The 17,647-nt window shown below is 42.2% G+C and overlaps 1 protein-coding gene and 1 long non-coding RNA gene across 3 annotated transcripts; one reads left to right on the top strand and one right to left on the bottom strand.

The window, feature by feature from the left end:
• Positions 1-3,931: 3,931 nt before the first annotated feature.
• LOC146695194 (uncharacterized) lies at positions 3,932-6,696 on the top strand. The gene is made up of 3 exons (XR_014923457.1): positions 3,932-4,663; positions 6,370-6,404; positions 6,497-6,696. It is a non-coding gene; the product is annotated as an uncharacterized LOC146695194 (long non-coding RNA).
• Positions 6,697-7,543: 847 nt separating this feature from the next.
• Positions 7,544-17,191, bottom strand: lgalslb (lectin, galactoside-binding-like b). 2 transcript variants are annotated; one of them, XM_085477129.1, is made up of 5 exons: positions 16,833-17,191; positions 16,199-16,282; positions 16,021-16,109; positions 15,039-15,225; positions 7,544-12,582 (listed from the first exon to the last, which is right to left on the bottom strand). In XM_085477129.1, exons 1-5 carry the CDS (start codon positions 16,863-16,865, stop codon positions 12,439-12,441), a joined length of 537 nt encoding a protein of 178 aa, XP_085333255.1. In that variant the 5' UTR covers positions 16,866-17,191; the 3' UTR covers positions 7,544-12,438. The 2 variants fall into 2 exon arrangements, with proteins under 2 accessions (XP_085333255.1, XP_085333254.1); XM_085477128.1 differs by lacking the exon at positions 16,833-17,191 and having other exon boundaries at positions 16,199-16,825.
• Between the last annotated feature and the right edge of the window lie 456 nt (positions 17,192-17,647).

Below are 17,647 nucleotides of genomic sequence, written 5' to 3'. Positions count from 1 at the left end.
TCTGTTTCCCCACCTCTTCTTCCCTGAGTTCCTTCTCGCTTGTTTTTGAGTGGGAGTTTCTATTTGTTTTGCCTACTGGACTTAGTGTAACATTAGTTCTTTTTGGATTAAAGGCTTTTGCATTAAAGGCTTAGCTCTTGTTTATTTAACTTGCCTCTGCCTCCCATTGTTGGGTGCAGCATGTGCTAACACATGTAACTGCAGTAATGTTACATCTGATCTGTGTATGATCTGAATATTATTACACAGCGGTTCCACTGATGATTTTCACATCATTTTTCCCCTAACTAAGGGTGTATCTGTACACATCATTCATAAAAGATGTGTATTTTGAAAAAATGCAAACATTCATCACTAATACAGATTTTTATAGGCACCTTTGAAAACACTCAAGGACACCTTACAAATTTAATAACAATTTCAAATTCTGAGGCAAGTGGACATGCAAAAAAAACTCTTTGAAAGGTAGATGTTTAAAAGGTTCAAAAAAGTTAAAGGAACCCTAACTTTATTAATTTTTTTTAAAGTAAGATGTATGTATGTATGTATGTGTTTTTTGTCCTCAGATAAGGTTTGAAGTGTCTGTGTGGTGCAGCTGGTCTGGTCTGTCTCTGTACAGTCGAGGCTGCACCCACCTACAACAGGTGGAGGCTCACCAGGACATGCACACCTCACAAGTTCCCGGCTCTCTCGACTCGGTTGAAGACGGGTTTCTTGGAGAGGGGGAGGGCATTAAGGCACAGTCCCCCGTCCCCCGACGCCCCTCGCGATGCCCCTCGCGATGCCCCTCCTTCTTCGACTAACCCTCTGCATAGGAGCCGTGAGAGCCAGGAACTTGTGAGTTTTGTATGTCCACTCAGGCATCATTCATACCTTGTCTGTAGGAAGTTCCTGTCAGAAGGAGGGGGCACCGCGAGGGCGTCGAGGGGCGGAAGGCAGTGCCTTAGTGCCTCCCTCCTTCTGACATTGTAAAGGAACCCTAACTTTATTATTCTTTTAAAAGTAAGATGTATGTATGTATGTATGTATGTATGTGTGTGTTTTTTGTCCTCAGATGAGGTTTGAAGTGTCTGTGTGGTGCAGCTGGTCTGGTCTGTCTCTGTACAGTCGAGGCTGCACCCACCTACAACAGGTGGAGGCTCACCAGGACATGCACACCTCACAAGTTCCCGGCTCTCTCGACTCGGTTGAAGACGGGTTTCTTGGAGAGGGGGAGGGCAGTGAGGCACAGTCCCCCGTCCCCCGACGCCCCTCGCGATGCCCCTCCTTCTTCGACTAACCCTCTGCATAGGAGCCGTGAGAGCCAGGAACTTGTGAGTTTTGTATGTCCACTCAGGCATCATTCATACCTTGTCTGTAGGAAGTTCCTGTCAGAAGGAGGGGGCACCGCGAGGGCGTCGAGGGGCGGAAGGCGGTGCCTTAGTGCCTCCCTCCTTCTGACATTGTAAAGGAACCCTAACTTTATTAATTTTTTTAAAAGTAAGATGTATGTATGTATGTATGTATGTATGTATGTATGTATGTATGTATGTATGTGTTTTTTGTCCTCAGATGAGGTTTGAAGTGTCTGTGTGGTGCAGCTGGTCTGGTCTGTCTCTGTACAGTCGAGGCTGCACCCACCTACAACAGGTGGAGGCTCACCAGGACATGCACACCTCACAAGTTCCCGGCTCTCTCGACTCGGTTGAAGACGGGTTTCTTGGAGAGGGGGAGGGCATTAAGGCACAGTCCCCCGTCCCCCGACGCCCCTCGCGATGCCCCTCGCGATGCCCCTCCTTCTTCGACTAACCCTCTGCATAGGAGCCGTGAGAGCCAGGAACTTGTGAGTTTTGTATGTCCACTCAGGCATCATTCATACCTGGTCTGTAGGAAGTTCCTGTCAGAAGGAGGGGGCACCGCGAGGGCGTCGAGGGGCGGAAGGCGGTGCCTTAGTGCCTCCCTCCTTCTGACATTGTAAAGGAACCCTAACTTTATTATTTTTTTAAAAGTAAGATGTATGTATGTATGTATGTATGTGTGTGTGTGTTTTTTGTCCTCAGATGAGGTTTGAAGTGTCTGTGTGGTGCAGCTGGTCTGGTCTGTCTCTGTACAGTCGAGGCTGCACCCACCTACAAGTGGTGGAGGCTCACCAGGACATGCACACCTCACAAGTTCCCGGCTCTCTCGACTCGGTTGAAGACGGGTTTCTTGGAGAGGGGGAGGGCAGTGAGGCACAGTCCCCCGTCCCCCGACGCCCCTCGCGATGCCCCTCCTTCTTCGACTAACCCTCTGCATAGGAGCCGTGAGAACCAGGAACTTGTGAGTTTTGTATGTCCACTCAGGCATCATTCATACCTGGTCTGTAGGAAGTTCCTAAGTTCCTGTCAGAAGGAGGGGGCACCGCGAGGGTGTCGAGGGGCGGAAGGCGGTGCCTTAGTGCCTCCCTCCTTCTGACATTGTAAAGGAACCCTAACTTTATTATTTTTTTAAAAGTAAGATGTATGTATGTATGTATGTATGTATGTATGTATGTGTTTTTTGTCTTCAGATGAGGTTTGAAGTGTCTGTGTGGTGCAGCTGGTCTGGTCTGTCTCTGTACAGTCGAGGCTGCACCCACCTACAACAGGTGGAGGCTCACCAGGACATGCACACCTCACAAGTTCCCGGCTCTCTCGACTCGGTTGAAGACGGGTTTCTTGGAGAGGGGGAGGGCAGTGAGGCACAGTCCCCCGTCCCCCGACGCCCCTCGCGATGCCCCTCCTTCTTCGACTAACCCTCTGCATAGGAGCCGTGAGAGCCAGGAACTTGTGAGTTTTGTATGTCCACTCAGGCATCATTCATACCTGGTCTGTAGGAAGTTCCTGTCAGAAGGAAGATGGACAGTGAACATTTTAAGCCCACTCGGCAGCGACAGATGGCCACCCCTTCCTGAGCCTGGTTCTGTCGGAGGTTTCTCCCCGTTAAAAGGGAGTTTTTCCTCCCCACCGTCGCCAAGTGCTTGCTCATAGGGGATTTTTGGGGCTTTTTTTTTTTTAAACCAACCGCTGATAAGTCAATCAAAGACTAATTTGGACAATTGGGAAAAATTAAATAAAATAAAAAAATTGGATAAAATGCATGTGTCATTGTTTCATATTGATTTCACATAACATACCATTTGATTTCAACATATTTTTGTTACACTTGCAGTGGTGTTTTTTTTATGATCCTGTTCATCTTAAATATGAATATAAATCATCTAAATAGAAATGGAAAACTAGAAAAAATAAAAATATAACTTTACTAATCTGGAAGTTATTTGTCATTGGATCCATCATTCCCACAGTGGAAACACATTATTTCATATTATGTTCAAGTCAGTAGTTAAAAGTATAAAATTTAATAATGTCTATTTTTAGTTTACTTTATTAATAAAGACATTTTTAAGTATTTTAGAAACACTAACATCATACATATCCAAATATGAAGTAATGTTTTAACTCCCATTTACATACAGACCTGTGGCCAACTTTATAAACCATTTTGAATTTTTTCCAGCTGAGGCGTTCAAAATAGATATACTTTTGATTGTCACAGTGTAATTTGGGCAGCTGCCTGCCTAATATAACATAACATCACCACAATATTTTATATTAAATGAGGAAATGTATCTTTGTTTCCTCAGCTAAGACTGCTTGCTGCTGTAGCTTGTGTTTATCTTGAGAGTGACATCTGATTTAAAAGCAAGGAGCAAAAGCCACTGAGCACCATCGGTCAGCACAGAGGCAATGCAGTTTGGTGTAATTGTTAGCCTAGTAATTCATAGTAATATATTTCTCACACACAACCTCAACCTCTGCCTCTCAATGTGAGCAGAGACGCAGCAGCATCTTGTTTCTACAAGAAGCCTGATTAAAATGTGAGGCATTTATACGGTGTACGAGATTAATAACAAATATTCACTGTCTGCAAACCATACCAGGGTGGACTATTCATTTTCCCAGTGGGTCACATGAAAAACTGAGACTGGTGTGGAGGCTCAAACTACTAAGCTGAACTCAGTTCTAATCAGTATTAATTTTATTTCTTCATAAACTGCTACTGGCATGAGTGCATATTACAACTTCACTGCGACAGTATTACTTATTTTCCTTACACACAGACCTTATAGGAGGTAATTGAGAGAAAAAAGAGGGGAGGATGGAGTGGGTGAGTAATGTCATTAGGTGAGGTCATTTGGGATATTTTATGTCCTGGCAATGAAGCGGAAAATTATTGAAATTTAAACTGGATACATTTAAAATTGCATTGTTTTTCTGATGCAGCTTGTATTTTATGCAAAACATGTTAAATCTTGTGGGAATGTTCACTTTCAATACAGTTCAGTTATGCAGTGCTGAGTGTCAGACATGCTAAGGCACATGTAATGAAATAACTTGTTTGAGCTTTTGTAAAGAGTTCATTTTTAAATTTTTACACAAACGAGACTTTTCTCACTCCGGTTACTGTTTCAGCTTCACAAAGGCTTCAGTGTTATAATGAAGAAAAAGAAGCATCACTTCAATACATCAGCCGTGTTGTCAGTGATGTAATTTGAGATTTTTCCTTTCAACACTGTTTAAAGTACAGGCTCCCATGTATGGACTGATGTTTTGATCCACCTGCTTCTCTGTAACCTGTGGGTGAATCTCTCCATCTCCTCTGGGTAATTATATTTTCCACTTCATTTACACACAGCTGGAAGAAGGAGATGCGAGTAAGGTCTTTATGTTTCTGCTTGGACCTTCTGTCCCTGCAACCCAAACCCAGATAAGTAGCAAGATATGGATAGATGGATGAGTAGATGTCCTTTTGACATAGTTGTGTCATGAAGTAACATGAAAAAATAGTTTAACCAGTGCACTTTAGGTCTTAAAAACATGAACAGCATCTCTTAAATATATGCATCCATTTTTATCTCAAGTCTCAAGCATTTCCTTAAAACCATATCAACACAATCCAGTGAAGTGAATTAACAGTTTCTCCAAAGACAGCTGCTACATGCAAAGGAATCAAAATTCACAATGCCATCTTCTCAATTCTGTTGGAAAAATATGTCCCATAATTTTTTAAATGGTTAAGAGACAAAATAACCATGTCTAATGTAGCATCTGTGATATAAACGAAACACAAAACTGTATCAGTTTTCAATTGAGTACGTTGTGTATGATTTTGCAAATTTAAAAAAAAAGCACCATGATCTACTTTAAGGAACACAAGCAGGATATTTTGGAGTGACCTGACTTGAAAACTCTGCAGGTGGATATTAAAAATGCTGCATCTTCTGCAAAGCAGCCTAAAAATATCCAACTACATCAAAAGTGCTTCACTGAAAAGTGGGTGAAAAGTTTTTAATCATTAATGGAAAAAATGCACCAGTTGTGCATCAGTGATATGAATATCACAAAGTCTGCTAGCTAAGGGTGCTGCAATCTAGAAACACTGTTGTCTCTTCCTCTAACTTGGGGCAGTTATCATCACAGTGCAACTTCACCCTCAGCTCTGAGCAAAACTGCTAAAAAATGTGCAAGGTGCAGAAAAGGAGGGAGGCGATGGATGTGTGAGGCAGAAAACAGGATTCAGAAAAATGCTGAGCTCTGCAGGCTTCAGGAATAGATTCTGAGTGAACAACCACAAATGGTTCTTTCTAGGTGGAGCTCTTTTCCCCTCCATACATTACTGAGGCGCTGAACCATGGTGGTGGTCCAGACCTTTTTTAATTTGTGCCCTCAGCCCTGGGGACTTAGTGACTGAAAGACTGCTAAACCTCTGCTGGTCACTGTAGATAGTCGCAAAGGAAATAATCTGAACTGTTGAGCTGTTTTATCATAACTGAAAAACATGCAGTAGCTAGGAAGAAATATTCTCCATTAGCATTAATTAAAAAACTGAGCACAATAAGGTCGGTTGTCAGAAGAAGCAGGCACTCTTGGCTCCCTGGCACACCGAGCTGAAGACATGATCTCTCTTTGACCTTTGCACAGTGGACCGTAAATGAGCTGTTTACTTTTTTATCTCTACAATATCTCAGGTAATATCTTGAATTGCTGCTGTTCTGCATCAAGTGAGGCAACAGTGCAGTTTCTCTCCTGTATGGATTCTTTGATGAACACACAGGGGCACACTCGGATCAAACACTTGTTATGTCTGCCTGAATGATTTGTCATGTTCGCATGTATTATGAGGTCAACATCCTCTTTAAAACAAGCACAGCAAACACAGCAGAAGTTTATCTCAGTGTGAGATTGTAAATGATTAGATATTTTTCATGGATGTTGCACATGCTGCCAAGTACTCTTCAGAGACACCAGCGACCTGACTGGAGGCTCCATGGCATGCCTTCATCTTCTTATTCTTTATTTACATGTGCAGAAGCAGAGCAGTCTGATGAAGGGGCCTGACAGATGGTAAGTCCTTCTGTTTCAGTATAAAGATTTTGTGCTGGAGGGAAAGGACCCAGCATTAATGTGAGCTCCTCTTCTCCCTCTTTCATGTGCAGAAATAATTGATCTTGCCTCTGCTGAGCCTCTGAGTTGGGACTCTTCTCCGGCTGTGAGCTGAAAGATGAAAGAGGAAGAATCATTTCTTCTGAGAATTCAGGTGCTTCTCTTAAACATGAAAGAACCTCTTTTTTTTTTTTTTTTTATCAGGGATCAGGAATAGAAATATACCAAATTATCTGTTGATTGTCTGTTTTTGTCCTTGCATTTCTGACTCATTGGGAGAATTCCATTATGAACATACATATCCTAGTGGAAATTTAAAATATACGATGTGAGAAATATGAAGTGAAACTGCAGTGGATGCAGCTTGACATGTAGACGTGGCCAAGATGACCACGTATTCACTTCACACATATATGAACTGTAGCTATAACAGCTTCAACTCTTATGGGAAGGCTTTCCACAAAGTTTACAAGTGTATCAGAATTTGTGAGGTCAGACACTGATGTTGGATGATAAGGCCTGGCTCACAGTCTCCACTCTGATTCATCCCAAAAGCATTCGGTCAGATTGAGGTCAGGACTCCGTGCCGGCCGGTCAGATTTTTCCACACCAAACTTGCTCATCCATGACTGGTACGGAGTCATATTGAAACAGGAAGGGGTCTTCACCCAACTGTTCCCACAAAGTTGGGATCATGAAATTGTCCAAAATGATTTGGTATGCTGAAGCATTAAGAGTTCCTTTCACTGGATCGAAGGGGCCCATCGCCTGAGAAACAACCCCACACCATAATCCCCCCTCCACCAAACTTTACACTAGGCACAATGCAGTCAGACAAGTACCGTTCTCCTTGAAATCACCAAACTCAGAATGTTTTAGAGGAGGAGCAGGGAGGAAGAATTCCCTTTTAACAGAAAGATACCTCAAGCAAAACCAGAGGAAGACATCTATCTGCCATAACAGGTTTTGGAGTGAGGGGAAAGAGAAAGACAGGTCTAAACACAAACACAGGAGACTAATATATATCATCAATCTCCTCATCGATATGCATCTATAACCTTCAAAATTATTTAACACAAAAAGTGATCAGAAGAAAAAACTCAACGTAAGAAGTTTATTGGTTTGCAAAGGAGCTGTTTTTACAAAAGCATAGAGGGGGGAAAACATTTGGAGCATGTATTGTGTTCATCTAAACACTGGCCGTGTGCACATTCTCACAAAGTTTACAGTCAACTCTATTTATTTCGGGAATGTGACATCATGTGGTAATTACAAGTGCTCCTGTTTTCAGCAGATCAAACAGCCAACATGATGCGTGAGATGAAAGAGTATCAGGGAGATCAAAGTTACTGCAGCCGGCACACGAGTGATCCTCCGACTCAGTACATCCTTGAAAACAATGACAGGAAACTGTTGTGCAGTTAAAAGAAAAGCATCTGGAAATGGGAAAGGTTGCAGTTTAAGACAATACTCTTTTTCCATATCATTTGTAATATTTGTACACATCAGAACCCAGAGCCAAAGAAAACACTTTCATTATTATAAAAGACTCAGCTTTTCAACGCGCCTTCATATAAACAGCAAAACGTTAGCTATACAGTCAGGATATCTTTACCACACACAAAGCTGCTGGTTATGGTGTAATAAATACAAATGATAACATGATCAACCGCACAAACACATCAGCAACACATCAGCCTACTTCTATTCAATGAACACCATGAAGTCATTTTAGCACCTTTTAGAAAACCGCTCTTTAACCTGGTGAAACTCATGGGGAAATGATTTTAATTCAATACTCGAGTCCACATTAGGCCATAAAAAAATACAGCCCAAAAGAACAGACAGTGGATAGATGGCAAAAAGAAATAAAACCACATGCTTGACTGAAACAGAAACTGGCAATACATAGTTGGTACGTCAATCTGTCGTCTTTCCAAATTGCCAGGTACTAGCTTACATGCACAACAAATGCTTTCATGTGTTTTCTTCAAAAATAAAAACCCTGAGTCCACGTACATCCAAAGTCCGAAAGGAGGGTAACAAACAGACAGACATGGGTAAAAAACAAAAACAAACACTCCTTCTCTTACATCAGACTTGCTGGATTTTAAGGGTAGGAAGAGTGTAAAGATTTACTTCACTGAATGGGTATAAAAGGGCAGGTCCTAAATAACTGGGGTGATTGTGGACAGTAATTTCACCTGGGTTACCATTAGATTACAATCAGCCAGAAAATGACATTCAGCTTTTCAGTTACATTTTTAAAGTGTTGCAGAGAAAATAAAATAAGAGTTACAAAGAGCAATAAATTATGATTTCCCAAGGTTGTTCTTCAAAAGATGTGGGATCATTAGGAGATCAGAAAAAGAGGCCTGCATATTTAACAGTAAAAATGCTTTAACTGTTTTCTTCTCGCTGTGAGTTTTGCAATTTTTTTAAAGTGCAACAGTACAAAATAGGTAAGTACCCCACAAGCTTATCCTGTACCTGCACCACATCTAAAAACCTAGAGGAAAACAAACTGCGCTCAGCTGGAAAAAAACACAGCAGTTCCAGAAACAATTTGCTAATGGCAGAGTTCAAGTGTACACTATGCTGAGCCAAACAGACTCCCAGCTCAGCTCTGCACACATATAAAGAGCTCCCTGGAATGAGCACAGGAAGCCTTGAATTGTTCCTCTCCCTCCCCCGTACCTCCTGCTGCTGTCAACACAGTAAACTGAAGACCCAAAACATGAACCTGCATCACCCTTCAACACACATCTTGTTTTTACATCACTCAAACATACTTCCATGGACTATATCAACATTATTACAGTAAACTGTTACTAAATATGGTCACCAGAATACCAATAGCATCCAACAACATGCCCAATCAGCATAATTACATGTTATTTGGACACATTTGCCCTTGTAATACTAAAGTAAGAATGATTCACACACACCTATCCGTTACACTGCAATTCTCAGTACCACGCTCGTTTGTGTCCAGAATAAATTTGGGTAAAACGAGGAACTCAGGAAGACGCTGTCTGACCAACCAGGCAAAAAGAAGCTTAGAGTCAGCTCTAGGAGCAGCGATGTTATTGCTATATCAAAGGAACTAGCAAATACTCATGCATGTATAGAAAGCAGCCTTTCTGCATTTTGACAAACGCTGCCCACAGGTAATGAAGAAGTTTCCTTAGAGTTTGCCCACAAAGGAAGCCTCATTCATGGCTTACTCCAATTTTACAGCAGCAAAAATTCAATCCAAAAACCATCATTGGCTTATGATAAACACAGAATATGTGAGGGTGAAAATGTCAAAATGTCTGAGCAGTTTTGTGCAGGCAACTGCTGTTCACTTCTTCAGTGTCAAACTGCTAAAAAAAAGTCCTCAAAAGGGATCAAACAGGCTCATGAAACCTGGTTTAGGTTTTACTGTCATAAACAGAACCAGCAGCGCCGCTTTCCAACATTTACAAGTTGCGATCATTTATTCTGTGAATTTCTATTGAATAGTTCAATGATTTCTAACAATGTAATAATTCTAGAAAAACAGCGTACACCATTCCATTTTTCCATTATTGTGATGCATGATACTTCTGTACCTGAATGACCTTCAAAATGTACTATTTGTATCATGACTTTGGTTTCTGTTACACCCCCTAACGTGTTATAAATGTGTAACAAATCACATTTATGAGCAGTTTCAGGAAACGTTTCAGTTGTGAAAAACCCCCTTGGCTAACCCTTCATGTGAAATGACACGTGCCTTGTTCTTTTAAGTGTCTGGGAAACAGCTGCAGGGCATCTGCACCAGAGTGTATCTATTATTCATGAACAGCTTATCAACGTTTATAATTTCAGCTTTAATGCATCTTTAGAAACCCAGGAAACTTTAATGATTTATTAACATTTCTAAAAGTGGGACTGGTAATAACCGTTTACCAACTTTTAATAAATACAATTTTAATTACACACAAAAGGGATTTTTCACAACTTGGCAAATATATTCAGGCTAATAACTGACCCATGAACATAACTTAAACTTAAATCATTTTTCTTATAAAACCCTTTAAAGAGGTCAAGGCTTCAGCAACAAAGAAACTTTATTGCTGCCCTAAGCCATTTGTCTAGAACAAATCTGGCCAGCTTTTTGCAAGAGCTTTGTCTTCCTCAGACTTTTCCTTCTCCTACCTGCATATTAGAAGTAGGTGAAGTTGTGCCAAAAAACACAAATGCATAAACAGAAAAAAAAAAGAAGTACCTTTTAATGTCTGCAGTGAGTTTTTACATCTTTCTAGAGTATGGAAAAAAAACCCAAAAAAACCCCAAAAACCTGATAACGCATAATCAACGTTGATACTGGAAGAGTGTAAACAGAGCACCTTAAGATTTCATACACACAATACTTGTGGGTTTAACTTGAAGATCTCTTCTCTATATTTTTTAGAACTTGCTCCCTGCCCCAGTGAAGGAAACTGTCATAAAGAAAACAACGCATAAGAGACCAGACATTTGTGTTAGTTACACTTCTAAAACACAGCCTGCAGCGCTAGGAAAGGATGAGACTGCATCAGTGTGGGCAAGATGCCGATGAGGAATGATTCAGGAAAACCTTTTTCTTTTTTTAAAAAGCCATGAGACACACAAGACCTATAATGGACTAAAACAGCACCAGCCATACCACCAAAAACTGTGACATTGAGAAATTAATCTGTGCATCACTATATCTTCTATGCTACTATTAAAGAAAAAAAAAAAAAAAAAAAAAAAAAAAAAGATAAACAAAAAAACATCAACCCTATACATTCAAAGTACCCCCAGGATCTGACCCCTGACTCCAAAATGTGTGACTGAACCTGCACCCGGCTGAACCTGTGACCTCGATGACAGCACGGTTTCTTCTTCATATAAGGAGTAAAACTTCTATCTTATTTTAGTGTTCAACTCTGATGAGGCTTGCAAAAGAAAAAAGGAGCAGAAGTCAAATTTTAAATAACATTTCTCTGCAGCTCTACTGCCTCTATAGCGCAATCTACTGACAGGAGAGTGGCTGTAGTTAAAAAAAAAAGAAGTAAAAAAAGAAAAGTGCAAACTACCCAGACACGCTGTGTTAAGCATGGGATGCTACATCTTGTCATGATATAATCCTCATTTTTGAGTATTTAGGTCAATGAGGCTGCGACGTGTTACCATGACAACTGGAATAAACCCAAGGGATGCAGAGGAGTGCCAGCAGAGTTGGATATACATCAGCAGAGAGAAAACAGGCCGCTATGCTGTCTTGTGTTGTGCTCAGATGAGTTTTTGAAATAGTTACACATCCAGCTGTGCTGAGCTCAATCTAACTAAAGCATATCAAATATACATATATGTCCAGGTATATTTGAATTGAAACCAGTTGCATCTCGCATAACATCATGTATCCGCCTGATTTGGGAACACTGCTCTGGCCTGTCTGAGTTTTACTGCACATTTGTTCACGTTGCTTGGTCAGCAAAAGATTTAAGAGGACGCTTGTATGTTTAAACAAAGTGAGTTGAATTGAGTTTAAGTTTTTGATTTTGTTCTATCCATGAGCAACACTTAACTTTCACTTTAGCTGCTAATTGTCAGATATTTTTATCTAACTGGTTTTTTCAAACCTCCACACCTGCCTCCATCTCAAATTCCCTAAAGGATTCGACATAAAAGTGGAATGTCCTATAAATAAGCTACAAGTTCGCTGATCTAAAAACTGGGGCTACAAGGGAAAAATACCTGAAAAATGGATCAAACACATTCACCCACAAAGCACCATCACATCAGATCCTGGTTCAACATAAAGAAGAGGAAGAAGAAGAAACAGCAAAGCAGAAAAACTTTGATCCAGTTACTATGCTGATGCAGTGCTGTACGATGGGCTATGGATGATGATGTAACAGGCGCATGTGTGTGTGGTCATGTGTGATCAAGTCCTTGCTTCACACACGACTTGCGGAGCGGGAATTGGTCAGAGGGCAAGTTAACCAAGCTTGGTAATCTGTAGGTCTCCTTGTATTCGTACTGTGTCGATAGAGGGCAAAGATTTTACTTTGTGATAAAAGTCAAAGAGCTGGTGTCCATCCACGAATATCCGGAACCTCTGGTGCTCGCAGTGGATCTCAATCTGCAGAAGGAAGAAAGACATGGAGAAAAAGACAGTTAGGCAAAAGGTGGAAAGAAAATACCGCACTTTAACCGCTTTTGACTTCATGACAAGTAGAGACTGAACACACTCATTCCATACAGTCACAATAAGCAGAAGAAATTGGGTGGGTGGAAAAAGCTGTGTCAGAGTTACACACAATCACCTCATGAGCTGAAGGGACGCATCTCACTTTATACAACCATTTCTTTCTCTGCTCGTTAATATAAAAATATTATTTGTGCAGTTTCAATTTGAGTAAATAATTACAAAATAGATTCAGTAAAGGACTAGATGTTACAATCCCTGATATTGCATTGCTTTAAATGGAGAAAACGTTGACGGATGCTTGTTATGAGGAAAGGCAGCTCAGAAACTTTACCAGCGGCACACATCGTTGTGTGCCTCAACTTTCGGTCTTTTACCCAAGCTAATCTGTCATTTTTTCTTCCTTGGTTAGGGTGCATGATAAAGACAACCGCTTGTAAAGAGAAAGACCAAATGACCCCTTACACTGAGGATGACTATCAGCTATTTTAGTTGATGTTAAAACATTTAAAGCTCCCAAAACGTTATTGAATAAGTAGGCTAGAGCTAAGCCTCGCTCTCATTTTCTTCTCTTGTTTGTACGTGTACACACTGAATCCTAACAAACCGACAACAAAAATGTAACTGCATAAACACCTCCGCGTGGTTTATGCCAGTGGGGGGGAATTTAAAAAAAAAAAAGAAACCGTCAAACAACTCAAGGCAGAATGTTTTAGATGAAGCAGCAGAAACAAACCATCCTGCTCTGAGACCACAGCACATCATGTGTCTCTCCACATGCCCCTGGATTCAGGAGGGAGTTTGTTTTAAACATTCTGCATGGCAGACTTAATCTCCAGCCTCCAGCTTTCGACAGAGTCATGACTGTGCCGACCTGCTCAGTCACGCTGCAACCACAAACAATGACACTTTATCAGAGAGCTGACATTCAACAACCAGATGCAGGGTTCACCTCTAAAAATAACTTAAGTTGTTGTGTCTGCATATGCATATTTCGCATTCTTAAAAAACAGAAAGAGTTTCTCTTTGTAAAAATTCTCATGCATCCACAGCTGAGTTTTAAAGATATCAGACTGGAAAACACACTAAGCAAAAACCCTTGACTGGGGCAGAGTGGTAGCCCCATGATCGGAAGGTCGGGGGTTCGACTCCACTGAACGGCTACCCTGAGGTACCCCTGAGCAAGGTACCGTCCCTACACACTGCTCCCCGGGCGCTGCACTGGCGGCTGCCCACTGCTTCACTGGGTGAATGGGTTAAATGCAGAGGAACTATTTCTCTATGGGGACTAACACGCACACTTTACTTTACTTTACTTTGACCCCAGCAATTAGGGGATCCAGTGGCTCTGTTATGATGTTGGAATAGTTTTGCTCACATTGTGTGTGTCTCCTTAGAAGTAAGGATCACTGTAAATCCATAAACTTATGGTGGAGTGGTCTCTTCCAGGACTATAATGTACCCCATCAAAAGGATAGCAAGGGGTTACTGAATTGTTTAAGTTTGCAAAGGAGATTAATCATATGCACTGGTTTTGACAGTGAACCAAACTCAGCTGCAGTGCGCACCTGTAAGAGACTTTGGACCTCCTTCTCAAGCAGATCACGTCACAATCACTATGCAAGATAAATAAAAATAGCTCCAGCAATCAGTGCCAAAATAAATTTTTACTAAATTTGTACACATGCACTAGAGTCCTGAACATTTCGAGACATTACGCAATAGAGATGGTTACAAGTACACAAATTACCGACCCAGTTGCTTTGGGCATTTGCCGTCTTTTAGCCTCCAGCTCCTCAAGTATAACCTCTATATGGATTTCACAGAGCTGCCAACACTGCAGCAAATGTTATGGTGCATTTCACGGTGACGTGTGGGTGTCGTGAACTTGGCACTTTAAACAGACCTTCGGCTACACTGGAGAAAGAACAACTTCATTCAGTGTCCTGAAAACATCTCGAGAAACTTCATGCTTTGTTCTTCGCTCCATTGCCACTATTGTATATTTTTAGCTGTACACCATGTGCGTTATTCATGTGCAGACTTATTGGAGCAGAATATGACATTAAAGAGCTAACAAGTCCTCGGGTGTTATGAGATTACTCATCATGCATATGCCCTGCTGCTCAACCCCCTCCACCCTCCAACTCCAACTCATTCAGCACACCACAACAGCTGATGTGGTCCTAACGCAGTAAACAGGCCACTATATGGGGTACAGGCTGTATTTACATTACAATATGATGAAGCATGGACAACATTTCCTGTTTGTGTTCCATTATCATGCTGCGCAGATAATCTCACATAACTAATTCTGAAAATATCTCTGCTACAGTCGACTGCTGGGGATTACCCAGAATTATTTGATGTGAGAAAAGGGATTTTTTTACCCTAAAAGGCTGATCAGGGATGAAGGGAAAATACACAGTGGACGCCTCCTCCTCTGTCCATTTCCCAGAAACCCGAGCGCTGCGAAGGAACTGACGGTCAGTGAAACGAGCCGTGAGTTTCAGGGCCACATCAAATGGAGGCTCCCCTTTCTCTGAATCACGTCCGCAGGTCAGGCTGACATCAAAGCTGAGGGTATGGAAAAAAAACAAAAAACAAAACCGGGGTATCGGGTATTCAGGCAGGATGCAGTGGTAAAGCACACATCAGATAATCTGGGATAAATGAGATGCATAATTCTGCTGCGTAAGAACAATTCTCACCAATTGTGAGTTAATTATGCATAATCCCTGCTGCTAGTTCTGTTTATCCACCCTCCCCTGCTGCTGCTGCACAGTTATGCGTCTTGGTGTAAGTTTATGGTCACAGTTACAGGCATCAAGTTTCTAAGTAATGAGACGCAACAAAGAAAGACTGTGTTTAGGCCTTGGAGCTGTTCTGTCTGTTGGGACATTCACATGAACTTTGGCATGGAAAACCCTCCCAGCAGCAGGCACTAAACAAGATGAGGTCATCGAGAGGTTTCTTCCAAGTTTGACACAAGTTTCCATGTAGGGTAAGGACACACCCAAACAAATCTGCTTCACTGGATCTCTCTCTTTTTTTAAAAAATTTAAAAAAAAAGAAAATCCCCCCCTTTTTCTCCCTGCTGGTGAGGGAACGCCCTGTCTCTGCATACTTAAGGAGCCACTGTTCTTTCTGGCTGCCTACGCATTACTCAGTGTGTCCTCGAGTGGCTGTGCAAGTCTGACTAGCCTAAGAACAAAAAAAAAAAAAAAACCAAAACATCCCATCTCTAACATCCTTTAGCAAAGAATGTGTACTGTGCAGACGTAAATCAGAATGTTTTAAATATGCAGAGATAAAAACATGGCTCCAGATAAAGAGTGTGTGCATGCATGCCTTTGTGAGGTGTTATGTTACCTGTCTGGCTCCAGGTCCACGATGCCCATCACTATTATCTTCTTCCCCGGCCGCATGCCCCCCCGGATGCGCCCGCTGAATGGCACCGTCTACGCATTGCACACATTGAATTTATTACGCACAGCCAGGAGCGAGCATCAAACAAGGACACTCGGGAAATCGTTTAAATAGTTCATACCAGGAGGCGTGATAAATCCTCCTTGTCAGGTGAGATGAGGCCGGGGTTCCCCAGCGAGTCATTCAGGTGGTCTTCTTCCACATTCTTCAACACCAGTGACAAAAGACACAGGATGCAAAGTATCATTTATCGCGCTGTCAGGTAGGATATACAACTTGCATGGCTGAGGTTAAAGGCACAACAAGAGGCTACAGGCCTATCATTCAATATATGCACAAGAGTGTGGCCTCGTACGCGGCGTGCAACAACAATGACGAGGTGGCAGCAGACCTGTCATGTTGTTATCAGCGTTCCTGCCGGGAGCCATGAGTTATTATAAATGAGCCCCACATTTGGCACCATCTTGCACTACGATGGAAATGCGCACCGGCTGGGTGGCCTAGAAGAGCACACACCGCCGGTGCATTTCACCACAGCGTATTGGATTTCCCAATTTCCTCCCCGGCCACAGATGAAAGAGGAGTCGCCCTACGCTCTGAATGCGCTGCGCCCGGCGCTCCGCATTTACAATAAGCGCCGGATAATCGACCTAACGGTGCGCTTAAATCGCAACTAACAGGCCCCCATGCACAGAAAATAAATACCAACACACGTAACCCCGGATCGGTTCCCCGAAAACCTTCAAAATACTCACTACTCCGTCCTTCTCCGCTGCCTGCACCGCCATCTTGAGCAGAATAGCATAGGATGCTGATTATCGGAGCAGAGGCAGCTCTGCCGGGGAGCGTGGTTTGTCAGCGTCGTGGCACTGACTCAGGAGGATATTCCTGTTCCTGCTCCAGTACTGCTCCTATTCTTGGGTCCTCGCGTCTGACTTGGCCTGAGAGAGAGCACAGTCACCTCGCAGGATCCCTCTGCTCCACTGAAATGGGTGGATGTCTGCTGACGTATGCTTTATAATAATTACAGACCAAAAGCTTAATCCCCGTCTGTTGGAGAAGGCTAATCAGACAGATTTCCCTCAACCCTTCACCCAATTAGACAACGCATTGTTTGGATTCTTTGGGGGGTTTCTAGGTTGGGATAACAATCCAGGACACGACTTTTAGCTGGTTTAAATAAGCGGTTACTTTATGAGACTGCGCTCGCGTGTCGTTTATCCAGTTTGACTGTGACACAGACTGGGGGGTTTTGGCCTAATTGGCCAAAGTGGGCACACTCAATACTTTGGAATGATTAAACAATACTGTAGGGCTCAGAGGCGTCAGGGAGTTAAAAATAGCTACAAATGGACCTGTTTCTGCTCACTTGTGAGCCTGGGACATAATTGCTTTTCACCGAATGAAGTGGACAATCCCACTGTCTGTTCATTGACTTTTGCAACCCTCTCCGTCCTTTCTGTATGCTCTCTATCTATTCAACCCCCATCTCTAATCGTTAGCCCGGCTGTTGTTTAGTTAAACTGGTCCACTCTGCCCCTTTGTGGATATTTAAAGGCATTACACGCTA

This window comes from Copadichromis virginalis, linkage group LG13, assembly GCF_057382275.1.
Source record: "Copadichromis virginalis isolate Kocher_CV1m ecotype Utaka linkage group LG13, C_Virginalis_male_GT1.1, whole genome shotgun sequence".
Lineage (NCBI taxonomy): Eukaryota > Metazoa > Chordata > Actinopteri > Cichliformes > Cichlidae > Copadichromis > Copadichromis virginalis.
The sequence above is the reverse complement of the archived record's forward strand: the minus strand, read 5'-3'. Positions and strand labels throughout refer to the sequence as shown.